The sequence below is a fragment of the Epinephelus lanceolatus genome, chromosome 19 (assembly GCF_041903045.1).
Source record: "Epinephelus lanceolatus isolate andai-2023 chromosome 19, ASM4190304v1, whole genome shotgun sequence".
Lineage (NCBI taxonomy): Eukaryota > Metazoa > Chordata > Actinopteri > Perciformes > Serranidae > Epinephelus > Epinephelus lanceolatus.
Genome location: NC_135752.1, coordinates 35,400,003 through 35,413,830, shown reverse-complemented (window position 1 = coordinate 35,413,830; position 13,828 = coordinate 35,400,003). Strand labels below are relative to the sequence as shown.

Here is a 13,828-nt window from a genome sequence, read left to right as displayed (position 1 = left end):
TTACAGTTTTTGGGTGTGAATCTGTGGAATTCTGCAGAATGTTTATTTATTTATTTATTTATTTATTTATTTATTTTTATCTGTTTTATTTATGCAGTTTGCAGGGGTGAATCTGTGGAATTATGCAGGATGTTTATTCATTTATTTATTTATCTATTTATTTATTTATTTTACAGTTTCCAGGAGTGAATCTGTGGAATTCTGCGGGATGTTTATTTATTTATCTATCTATTTATTTTTTACATTTTTTTTCGGGAGTTAATCTGCAGAATTCTGTAGAATGTTTCTTAATTCATTCATTCATTCATTCATTCATTCATTTATTTTACAGTTTTCAGGAGTGAATCTGTGGTACTTAGGTATAAATGTCTCTCAGAGCTTTCACCCATATCACTATAACTTGTTGCAGCTGTCATGAACAGAGAATAATAATTATATATAAATTAATAAATACGCTAATTTATTAATAAATATAATTCACAAGTAGCCAAATAAATATGTCATTAATTAGCAGAATAAAAAGACAATAATCAACATTATAAATAAATTCTACATATTTCATATCCACATCCAGTCATTTATTATCTCTTAATACGCCAGCTGGATGCTTTATAACACCTAAAAATGTCATTATCGCTTGTTTACAACAACATTATAGTGTTTAAACCATTTATAAATTGCCTCTGTCACCTGCTGTGGGCATTAAAATCCATCACATTATATAAGCCAATATCATCAGAGTGACCTGGAGTGACCCCGGGCTAATCCTGCTGAGAGCCTTTGAGGGGGTGCAGATGAGTTATGTTTCATTTCAGGGTCACACCGACTGATTTCCAATAGCTGATACCGAGCAGACCGAGACTGATCACTGCGTGTTTATAGTGAAGGGGTGTGTGTGAGTGTGTGAGTGTGTGAGGGGGGCAGTGAGTAGTGGAGGGAGGGGGTGGGGGGGTTAACCACCCTGAATAACGTCAATGGCTGGCGAGCTGCGTCGTGCGTTTTGGTGCGGTGCTGTCCTCAGGAGCGCGCGGCTTCACGGTGCGTAAAGACACTTCCAGCACAAAATGTGTGGATTGGCGCTTCTTTGCGTTTACACACGGGCTGCTCCTGATCCTCCTGGAGAGGAATCCGTTCCTGTAACAGGACACTAAGCTATTTTTAAACGTCCAACTCACTGATGGCCGGAAAGATGGACACTCTGTACAACGGCACCGATTTTAACGGCACTAACGGGACAAATGTGTGCGTTAACTGCAGCGACGGCTTCAACCAGTTCATCCAGCCGGTGTGGCAGATCACACTCTGGGCTGTCGCCTATTGCAGCATCGTGGCGGTGTCTGTGGTTGGGAACATGGTGGTTATCTGGATTATTCTGGCGCATAAACGCATGAGGACCGTCACCAATTACTTTCTGGTGAGTAGGCTGCTGTGTGTTGACTGAAGGAACTCCAAGTATTCATTTATGTTTCACCTGAATGTGAGGTTTGTTTGATGATAAGAGTTTTAAGCTCCCTTGTCTTTAGGGAGATTCTCATGGATGACTTTTAATTTGTGTCCTCACAATAATGGTTTTTATTTTTGCACCTGTAAACCATCATGAATTTAGTCCTGCGTGAAACGAAGATACTCCTCCAGCACAAATCAGATGCATCCATGACCATCCATACAGAGAGGATGATAAACAGAAGCAATCTTTAATTTAAATACATGTTCTATTCATTTGTACACCAAAAATGCAACTGACTGACTCCCACATGCCTGAGCTAATTAACTGAATAAATATGATCATTGCAACTCTCTTGACTCCTAAAAACATCAAACGTTTTCACCACTTAAAAAACATCAGGATCTGGCATCACTTTGATGTATCTATTATACACTATATGATGATTAAGAACTGAACGTGGTGTATTAAATCACTGGAAAATACTGCTTCAAAGTCTTGCATATTGACTCAGGATAAGCTCATTGCTCTCTATAAATAAAGTCATTATCAATTAGTTTTAAGATTACATGATAAATCATTTGGCCTAAAATACACAAAACGACAAGAAGACAAAAAATTGCTTCAAAGAGACACAAAATGACCCCAATAACAAACAAAATGACCTCAAAGAGACCCACACAACTACAAAAAGAAGCAAGACAATGACAAGGAGACACACAATTGCTACAAAGCGACACAAAACAACCAAAGAAGACAAAAAAATATATCAAAGAGACATAAAATGACCCCAATAACACGCAAAATGACCACAAAAAAGACCCAAACAGCTGTAAAGACAAGCAAGACAACCACTAGGAGACAAAAAAATGACTACAAAAAAGACACAAAACTGTGGAAAAAAGACACAAAAACTACCTAAAAGAGACACAAAATTGCTACAAAGCAAGAAAGGAAGACAAAAAATGACACCAAAGAGACACAAAATGACCTCAAGGAGACCCAAACGACTACAGAAAGACACAAAATGACCAGAAAAGACCAAACATGACTTCAAACACACTAAATTATGTCAGTTAGACACAAAATTACCTTAAAGAGGCTAACATGACTACAAAAAGACACAAAACAACCATAAGGTGACACAAAACAAATGACAAATGTCCACAATCACAGAAGCTAGAAACAACAATTTGAGGCATTTTTGCAACATAAACAATCAAAATAGTTGATAAAATAGTTATTATTGTGTCGACTGACTAATTTATTACCTGACTAATCCTTTCAGCTTTATCTCAAAGTCAGAAAATGATTGATCCTGCAACAAATGTGCATAATTAGAACAGTATCATGTATCAATGATAATACTACATGTTTTGTTTAGACTTGTTTGATATGAGCCCAAAAACAGGATACAAATACAAAAAATTCATAATGTTATTAATGTGTTAGAGCTTGGTCCTCTTCTGACTAGCATATAGATGAAAAGATAATATAATATATCATAGGTATCATAGGTGAGCTGTTACTATTGATCAGGATAAGCACCTGTCTCTTCTCCAGAGACAAGAGAGAGTAGATGTTTGTCCCCTCAGGCAGCTTGTCCTCCCAGTTGTGTCCTGTCCTCACCAACTAATCAGATGCTTTAGTTCAACCCAACTGCCAGAAAAAAAAGCACTGGGCATTTATGCAAACCAGGAATATGTTTCGTTTGTATGTTAATATGTAGAGAAACTTTACATTTTAACAACACTGTGGTTAACGTGTGGTTAGGCTTAGGCACAAAAAACACTTAGATATGGTTTGGAAAAGATCGTGTTTTGGGTTAAAAATAACCGGTTTTGGGGGGACTTTCCCCACAGGAAACGCAGCGACAGGTCGCTACAAAACCAACACATTCTCAATCCGATCTTGTCACATATCATCACTTGGTCGTGGACTTTTCATGCCTACATATGACGTGCAAGGTACCCTGGGTGCGTCTGTTTTTGATGTTCTGGGACGCCGTGTCAGCTTCAGCTTGTTAAGTGCACTATGTCTTTTCAAAATACACTTAATTTTTCACAGGAAATGTACAGTTTACATACAGTCTCTTTCAAAATAAAAGCACTACGTTGACTTTTTTTTTTTTATTATTCAACAATGAATGCACATGGTGACATTCAGCCAACACACACACTTGGTTAGGTTTAGAAAAAATACCAGGTTTTGGCTCTAAATGGTAAATGGACAGTTCTTGTAACACGCCTGTCTTGTCTTCGGACCACTCAAAGCGCTTTTACACCATGTCACATTCACCCATTCACACACTGGTGACCGATGCTACTCAGTAACCATTCACACGCTCTCACACACCAATGGAGCAGCCATTGGGGGCAATTTGGGGTTCAGTATCTTGCCCAGGGATACTTTGACATGTGGACTAGAGGAGCTGGGGATTGATGGACGACTGGTTCTACCTCCTGAGCCACAGCTGCCCGATTCATGAGAAAGAAGTCGGTGATTGTTGGACCCATCCAACACCCCTCCCACCTCCCCATTCAGACTTTTCAGCCCCTTAATTTAAGAGGTGTCCAGCCACATTCCCCCTGACTCCACCAGGAGCCGTTACACACTGCCGCGTCCCGCCATGTGTCATGCCAATGTGAAAGGACAGCTTATTTTATCTGTGTCTGACACAGAAGTCACTACCCAAGCATCGGTTTTGTAGCAGCCAGCATGCCTTTTTTTGTGACCTGTCTGATCAGTGAGTTGTTTGTTAGCAGGGTCAGTCTATCTGCAGGTCTTAAAAAGGCACTGAATTCTATTTCATCAACAAAAAAGCCATTAAAGGATCATTTTTTAAAAAAGTCTTATGTATCCTCTCTTGCTCGCTGTATCTGGTTGCAGGTTGCTGGGACAGTGTGACAGTTGTGACAGTGGATTGTGCTGCAGGAGGCCGTTCAATCAGCACTCAGCACCATCAGACCTGCAGCGAACACTGTCCCTGCTGCTGCTGCTCCTGCTGCTACAGTCACTAGGCTGCCCATCCTCTCATAATGGGCTAGTGTCGATTAATTGTTTAATCCATCCATCCATTCTCTGCTGCTAATCTGGCCAGTTGTTTTAAATCCAAGTAATTAAAACTGGAGGAATCGCTGTTATATAAGCTACTGCTAGGAATACTGAAAAGCATGTGCTATAGAAATAACTAATAATGGGTCATACTGTCCTTGCTGATTCTCCTACTGATTTGGCCAGTGTGAAATAGGTTTTAAATGGTCCTGGAAAGTCTTTAGTTTATTGGTGAACCTGCAGAAATCATGGTTGGGGTAACATGTGGTGCAAATAGATATAAATGACAGACTCATTGTCAAAGGACGGCCTTTATGTTACTGGGTGAATATGTCTGTGCAAGAAGAAAATCATGCATCCTACGTTTCTCTCTCACCACATAATGCAGAGCATGGATGGATTACTGAAGGCGGCTGCTGGACAGAGGTCCAGGGACCAAAAATGTCAGGGGCCCCCTGGCTTTCACTTGCAAAATGTCAATTAAATCAAGATGTACCAACCAGGAAGAGATTAAAAATGACCACAAAGAGATGCAAAGGAACTGCAACGAAACAAAATAACTACAAAGAGACACAAAATTACCTCAAAGAGACCTGAAAAACTACAAAGAAATGCAAAACAACCACAAGGAGACATAAAAAGACAACAAAGTGACACAAAACAACCACAAGGAGACTTAAAAAGTCAAAGAGACACAAAACAACCACAAGGAGACATAAAATGACAACAAAGAGACTCAAAACAACCACAAGGAGACATAAAAAGACGGCAAAGAGACACAAAACAAACACAAGGAGACATAAAAAGACAACAAGGAGACACAAAACAACCACAAAGAGACATAAAAAGTCAAAGAGACACAAACAACCACAAGGAGACATAAAATGACTACAATAAAAGCAAAATAACCACAAGGAGACACAAAAAGACGACAAAGAGATATAAAATGACTACAATAAAAACAAAATAACCACAAGGAGACATAAAAAGATGACAAAGAGACACAAAACAACCACAAGGAGACATAAAAAGACAACAAACAGACACAAAACAACCACAAGGAGACATAAAAAGACAACAAACAGACACAAAACAACCACAAGGAGACATAAAATGACAACAAACAGACACAAAACAACCACAAAGAGACATAAAAAGTCAAAGAGACACAAAATAACCACAAGGAGACATAAAATGACTACAATGAAAACAAAACAACCACAAGGAGACATAAAAAGACGGCAAAGAGACACAAGACAACCACAAGGAGACACAAAAAGACGACAAAGAGACACAAAACAACCACAAGGAGACATAAAATGACTACAATAAAAACAAAACAACCACAAGGAGACATAAAAAGACGGCAAAGAGACACAAGACAACCACAAGGAGACACAAAAAGACGACAAAGAGACACAAAACAACCACAAGGAGACATGAAAAGACAACAAAGAGACACAAAACAACCACAAAGAGACATAAAAAGTCAAAGAGACACAAAACAACCACAGGGAGACATAAAATGACTACAATAAAAACAAAATAACCACAAGGAGACACAAAAAGACGACAAAGAGATATAAAATGACTACAATAAAAACAAAATAACCACAAGGAGACATAAAAAGACAACAAAGAGACACAAAACAACCACAAGGAGACATAAAAAGATAACAAACAGACACAAAACAACCACAAGGAGACATAAAATGACAACAAACAGACACAAAACAACCACAAAGAGACATAAAAAGTCAAAGAGACACAAAATAACCACAAGGAGACATAAAATGACTACAATGAAAACAAAACAACCACAAGGAGACATAAAAAGACGGCAAAGAGACACAAGACAACCACAAGGAGACACAAAAAGACGACAAAGAGACACAAAACAACCACAAGGAGACATAAAATGACTACAATAAAAACAAAATAACCACAAGGAGACACAAAAAGACGACAAAGAGATATAAAATGACTACAATAAAAACAAAATAACCACAAGGAGACATAAAAAGATGACAAAGAGACACAAGACAACCACAAGGAGACACAAAAAGATGGCAAAGAGACACAAAACAACCACAAGGAGACATAAAAAGACAACAAAGAGACACAAGACAACCACAAGGAGACACAAAAAGATGGCAAAGAGACACAAAACAACCACAAGGAGACATAAAAAGACAACAAAGAGACACAAAACAACCACAAGGAGACATAAAAAGTCAAAGAGACACAAACAACCACAAGAAGACATAAAATGACTACAATAAAAGCAAAATAACCACAAGGAGACACAAAAAGACGGCAAAGAGACACAAAACAACCACAAGGAGACATAAAAAGACAACAAAGAGACACAAAACAACCACACAAAGACACAAAACAACTACAAAACGACACAAACCTAAAGAGACACAAAACAAAATTTGACTACAAACTACAAAAAGATGCATAACATCTAAAAATGATGCAAAACCATCACAAAGTCTGTGTGTCTTGCTCGTATATCAGAGAAGTGGTGGGATCCTTTGCCTGTCTGTGCCCAGAGGTCCACTGTCTGATAATCTGCCCGTAATGCAGAGCAATGGTTTTATCTGCTGACTGTGACTTGACTGCACCTTCCAGCAGTGCCTGGTTGTATGTCTGAGGATTAATTATGAATACATTAACCTCTTCTCTCACTCTTCTGCAGGTGAACCTGGCCTTTGCAGAGGCGGCCATGTCAGCATTCAACACAGTGATCAACTTCGCCTACGCTGTTCACAACGAGTGGTACTTTGGTTTGGTTTACTGCCGCTTCCACAACTTCTTCCCCATCGCGGCCATTTTCGCCAGCATTTACTCCATGACGGCCATCGCTCTGGACAGGTGTGTGTGTGACTCTGTGTGTGTGTTATGGGACAAACATGTATAAACATTTTAAATCCCACACAGCCAGAAATCTCTGACTCTCCAGCACAGCATCAAAATGAGAGTGTGTACCTTGAGGCTAAGTCGGCACTATAGGAGCAATATGGAGCAAACATTATTCAATATAATCCACAGTTTCTCTGCTGCATTGCTCTGTGGAAGGTTATGAAAAAGAGAAAAGCAAACAAGACTAAAAGCTAACATGCTCACAGTGACAATGTTAACTTACTGATGTTTAGCAATTATCACCAGTTAGCATGTTAGCACTTATTTTGTGTGTTTTTAGCATGTTTTAGCCCATTAAATTCAACATACAAAGGAACAATTAAAGTCCTCACATTAGTTTTATGCTTGAGTTGACTTCAATATACTGTCACACTTTCGGCCTCTGACGTAAACTCAGCTAATCCGTCTGGATGTGTGTGGGTGGAAATAATTTCACACGACAACGAACCTTCGGTTTCTGCCCTTTACTGAACTTCAGCAGGTGAGTACTGTGAACACACAGCCATTTACATCAGTGAAGGCAGCTCTGCTGGGTTGTGGTCTCTAGCTCGGAATAAGCCGCAAGTGCCGTTCAACCTTTTCTAACTGACTCCTGCTAAAACTTGCTGTCCTCATACGTAATCTTGTCACATCAGCTAACCAATCAAAATGTTAGATGTATCAACAAGGACACATTTGTAAGGGAAGAGAGTGGGCATAAACTTAACAATTGTGAACTGCCTCACAATACCATGGACACATGTAGAAACCTGAAACCTAGTTAAGTAATTCCAAAAAACCTTTATTTTACGTTAAAAAAAATTGTTATACTTAATGTACTTAATCTCACATGGCGATGTGGTTGCAAGCAGTGACCATAGCGACCATCTTTGGTGCATGCACAGTGAGCATGCAGTGACATCTGGTATGCCAAAGTGTCCTGTCAGAAAGCAAGAAAAGTTAATTAAAAGCAGACAAAAACACTGTGACAAAGAAACAACTGACCTTTCGATAAGCCCCGCCCCTTGAACTAACTGCACTCCCAGTAGAAATATTATCATATTTTTGGTAAAATAAAAGAGTGATTCCAGAGAGAAGCCGACAGAGGGGTCTACAGTCTGTGTTTGAAGGATATATCCAGGATGTCAAACTGACTCAGCAGCAACAACAGGTTAAAAAGACAAAGATAGTTAGAAGCTAAAGCCGAACTATAGGCTACAGATCACAGTGTAAAAGTGAACCACCACATCACTGCTGATCGCCACCAAAGACAATGAATATAAAGGAGCTGCAGCTGTCTGATCGATTTCTAGGGAGACCTGTGAAGACCCCATTACTGGAGTCAATTCTACTAAAGATAAATGTATGGACAAGTTTTTCCCGGCTCATTAAGTCTAAATTAGCCTATCAACCTTATTAATGTGTCTAAATGACCATTCATTAATGTTTTACCCATGATGAATATGTTTTACCACAAGGTGGCTACTCTGCAGTGGGCTCTTTATGAATATTAGCGTCTTTAACTTTGCTGTATCTGCAGTGAAAGCAAACAAATCTGTCCACACGCTATTAAATTCTCCTTTTTTGGAATCCATAGCTCATTAAGCTTTGGAGACTCAAGACCAGCCACTACTATTGAGGTTCGGCAACATTTAGAGGAAAAAAGCACCAGGCCGCAGATGTATGAAGAACATTTTAGTTGACGAAATGTTAAAAAAAAAATTTAATCAGTGTATAGGCTACACATATGATAAAATGCTTGACATATTATTCCTAAAATGTCCGAAAAATTATTAATAAAATGCCCAACTAATAATGATAAAATGTCTGAAAAATGATTAATAAAATGTCTGAAAAATGATTAATAAAATGTCCGAAAAATGATTAATAAAATGTCCGAAATATTATTAATAAAATGCCCAACTAATAATGAGAAAATGTCCGACAAAATGTTGATAAAATGTCCGACTAATAATGATAAAATGTCCAAAAATGATTAATAAAATGTCAGAAAAAATATTAATAAAAAGTCCAAAATATTATTAATAAAATGTTTGACAAAATGTTGATAAAATGTCTGAAAAATTATTGATAAAATGTCCGAAATATTATTAATAAAATGTCCAACTAATAATGATAAAATGTCCGAAAAATGATTAATAAAATGTCTGATTAATAATTATAAAATGTCCGAAAATATATTAATAAAATGTCAAAAAAAATATTAATAAAATGTCCAAAATATTATTAATAAAATGTCCGACTAATAATGATAAAATGTCCAAAAAAAAGATTAATAAAATGTCCGAAATATTATTAATAAAATGTCCAACTAATAATGATAAAATGTCCGAAAAATGATTAATAAAATGTCTGATTAATAATGATAAAATGTCCGAAAATATATTAATAAAATGTCCGAAAAATGATTAATAAAATGTCCGAAATATTATTAATAAAATGCCCAACTAATAATGAGAAAATGTCTGACAAAATGTTGATAAAATGTCCGACTAATAATGATAAAATGTCCAAAAATGATTAATAAAATGTCAGAAAAAATATTAATAAAATGTCCAAAATATTATTAATAAAATGTTTGACAAAATGTTGATAAAATGTCTGAAAAATTATTGATAAAATGTCCGAAATATTATTAATAAAATGTCCAACTAATAATGATAAAATGTCCGAAAAATGATTAATAAAATGTCTGATTAATAATGATAAAATGTCCGAAAATATATTAATAAAATGTCAAAAAAAATATTAATAAAATGTCCAAAATATTATTAATAAAATGTCCGACTAATAATGATAAAATGTCCAAAAAAAAGATTAATAAAATGTCCGAAATATTATTAATAAAAGTTCTGACAAATATAAATACAATGTCCGAAAAAATATGGAAATGTCCGAAAAATTATTCATAAAATGTCTGAAAATTATTCATAAAATGTCCAACTAATAATGATAAAATGTCCAAAAAATGATTAATAAAATGTCCGAAATATTATTAATAAAATGTCCAACTAATAATGATAAAATGTCCGACAAAATGCTGATAAATTGTCCAAAAAATGATTAATAAAATGTCCAACTAATAATGATAAAATGTCCGACAAAATGCTGATAAATTGTCCAAAAAATGATTAATAAAATGTCTGAAATATTATTAATAAAAGTTCTGACAAATATAAATACAATGTCCGAAAAAATATGGAAATGTCCGAAATATTATTAATAAAATATCCAAAAAATGTTAATAAAATGTCCGACAAATATTTAGAAAATGTCCGAAAAATCATGATGAATGACGTTATGTCCTCAACGTGCAGTTATGTAATTAATGTAAAATTATGGAGGTTAGGTTTAGACAAGTAAAGTTACTAAAGCCAAGTGATGAAGTTTTGGTTTCAGCAAGTCAAGTTATGAAGGTTGGATTTAGAAAAGAAACATGGTTGGGAGTCATCTCGTTATGTACTATGGAAAGTTACATATTCAAGGGAACACTACGTACTTAACAGAAAGTTATGTAGATTAGGTTTAGGAGAGGAAACATGGTTGGGAGTCATCACATTACGTACTCACACAGTTGCCATTTTTGCATCAGAATTTGGAGATAAAAGATGTTTTTACTCACTCTATTAAATAATTTGAAACAGGAACGGCCGAAACCTTTTTTTATTGACTTGTTGATCTTTGAAAATGCCTCAGCGACACTCCTCTTTATAGTCACTGTCTCAAAGGCCCCATATTCGATAAACAATTGTGATTTATCCCAAGTTGCTTGAAATCTGTCCAAAGCGGAGGGGATCAGATGCATCTGCCAGAGCAAATAAGACATGAGCTGGTAGATTTGTCTCGTTCCCAGGCACTGTCTCTTCTGGTTGATTTTCACACTGTGGTGAAATGAACAGAAACCAATGGCTGCCAGAGAGATACCAGGGAAATCAATGCAAATATGTAAATTACATAAACAAAACATGCAAACTCACCTGAACGTAACAGAATATCTCCCCACGTCTTCAGATACATGGCGATCATCCACCCCCTGCAGCAGAGGCTGACGTCTACAGAGACCCGCGTGGTGATCACTGTGATCTGGGTGCTGGCTCTGCTTCTGGCCTTCCCTCAGTACTACTTCTCATCCACCGCGCTGCTGCCTGGACGCACAGTCTGCTACATTGACTGGCCTGAGTACACCTCGGTGGACTTCAAGAAGATGTGAGTACCTGAGGGGGACAAAGCAGAACACAGAGCCTCTGTAAACCTGAACCGACAGCAGACGAAGGTGTTCTTTCCTCTCAAGCTTTAAACCAGTGGCTCCCAGCTGGTCAGCCACAGGGTCCAGATTTCTCTTCAGTCATCAGTTAGAGGTCCATACAGTTATATATATTTAGTGTCATATTTGAGTTTGGTCATGTCGTCCAGCTAGCTAGCTGTCTGTTAGTCACTTCAAAATAAAAGCTTTGTGCCAGAAATTCACTGTACTTCAAAATAAAGTGTGTCCTTTACAAATTTGGCACGTTTGCAAGTCACTTGCGGTCCATTCAGAACGGACCCAAGACCCACCAGTTGGGAACCACTGCTTTAAAGGTGTAGTTCAACATTTTCAAGTTTCCTGCAAGAGTGAGAAGAGAAGATTGATGCAACGTTCATGTCATTATTTGATTTTTTAGGTCACTTAGGGAGCAAAGCATAGTAAAATTCAAACGAACACAGTAGTGCATTGAACACTCTGTTGTGTAACGCAAGTGCACTGTCTTTAGCCCCTTTTACACTGCCAGATTTTCCGCGAATGTTGGGCCGTTTTGCCGGCAAGCTGCGAGCGTTTAGACACACAGAGCCAGATTGGCAGGTCGATCTGAGGTGCCCAATTTTCCGCCTCGTAGGGTAGACATATTGGTGGAACCCTTTTAGTTTAAACAGACTGAGGCGGCCTTCCGCAACGGGAGGGGCTGTTGATGACTTGTGGGAGGAGCTGTTGATGACGCCGCACGTGCGAGCCACTAGCGTGGGTAAACAGTGAAACAGCTGATAGCAGGAATTAGCGAGCAGCTAGTAGCAAGAGGGAAACACAAACCTGACAGACAATGTAAAGATGAGCAACTGGGGAGACAAGGAATTGCGCGCCCTCCTTGTCCTCGCAAACGAAGAGGCCATTAACCGTCAGATGACGGGGACGGTGAAGAACGGGCCGACTTACGAGAGAATTGCCGAAGGACTGACCAGCTGCAGCTTCCCTCCCACGTCACTGTTTACGTCACATGCTGAGCTACACGTGTTGTTACTTGCTCACGCCCCCCATTGCCCCGAAAAAGGCACATTCTGTATAAACAAAAGTAGGTAGGCGGCATTTTGCTGCACTCCCCGATTTTGTTTTTATACTGCCAATGCTGAAAAAAGACTGATTGGGCTTTCCTGCAAATTTTCACAATTCCTGTTTAAAAGAGCTTTTGAGTACGATGGGGTTAACAGGCCAGGAGCCACTTCTAGCCGTCATGATGTTTTCTGCTACCTTTTTTTATTATTATTTCCTGTTAGCCTGTACCTTGGGCCATCACAAGTTGATAATGAGTACCCCCAGCTTGAGGTCGTTTGGTCTTGGGGCCCAAAACCCCTTTTTTGGGACATGTTTCTGGCGAAATGATGTAAATGCAAATATTAGGGCACTACCATGGCACAAATAGTCATACAAGTATGAAATTTGGCAGAGTATCCTGATACAAATGGGAAAGTGGCAAAATAAGATTCAGGGGCTTGTTGCCGTTCTATTCCAAAATATCTTGCACAACATGCCATGTGTTTAATATCACTCCTTCCCTTGTAAATAGCAATTAAAAGGGGCTTTATCAGCCCGGAAAATGTGTTCACATTGCCAAAGCAAGCTTGAAATGTAAACAAAAAATGTAGATAAGTAAAGATCTACTGGGCATTTATTTATATACAAGCCAGTGCTGATTAGGCAAGACCTCTGACTCACACACCAAAAGAGAGAAAACAGACCTCGGAGCTTGTTTCACATCGTTTCAAAGAATGTCTTTCAAACTGTAAACCATAGTAAAACAGCGCACAACATTTTGAGAGTGAACGTGCCCCTGTTTTCTCCACACCTTGTTTCTGCCTTTCCTCCAGTCAAGAATTGTGGAGGCTGCGTTGGCAAATATAAATGAAAGTTTTGACATCACTTTGGGTGCAGGAGGCTAAGCTCATGACAGCATGTAGAGCTCCTGCAAACAGAGGAGCAAAAGATGATGACATGGATAACATGACAATGTGTGGCAGAATCGGTTCTGCTTGTTTTAATCACATTTAAAAGAAAAAAAGGAGGTTAACGCTGTTCATTGCTGCTAGTGCTGCGTTGTGTTTCTGTGTTGTGCAGAGTGGAGTTACAAACGACTGTGTGCATCATATCCAGGG

At 38.0% G+C, this 13,828-nt stretch overlaps 1 protein-coding gene across 1 annotated transcript in view; it reads left to right on the top strand.

The window, feature by feature from the left end:
• The first annotated feature begins 868 nt into the window (after positions 1-868).
• Positions 869-13,828, top strand: part of tacr1b (tachykinin receptor 1b) — a 29,010-nt gene continuing 16,050 nt past the window's right edge. Inside the window, exons 1-3 of the mRNA XM_033646234.2 lie at positions 869-1,414; positions 7,203-7,378; positions 11,438-11,632. Of these exons, the coding sequence (XP_033502125.1) occupies positions 1,178-1,414; positions 7,203-7,378; positions 11,438-11,632 (608 nt within the window). The 5' untranslated portion in view covers positions 869-1,177. The remainder of the gene's footprint in view (positions 1,415-7,202; positions 7,379-11,437; positions 11,633-13,828) is intronic.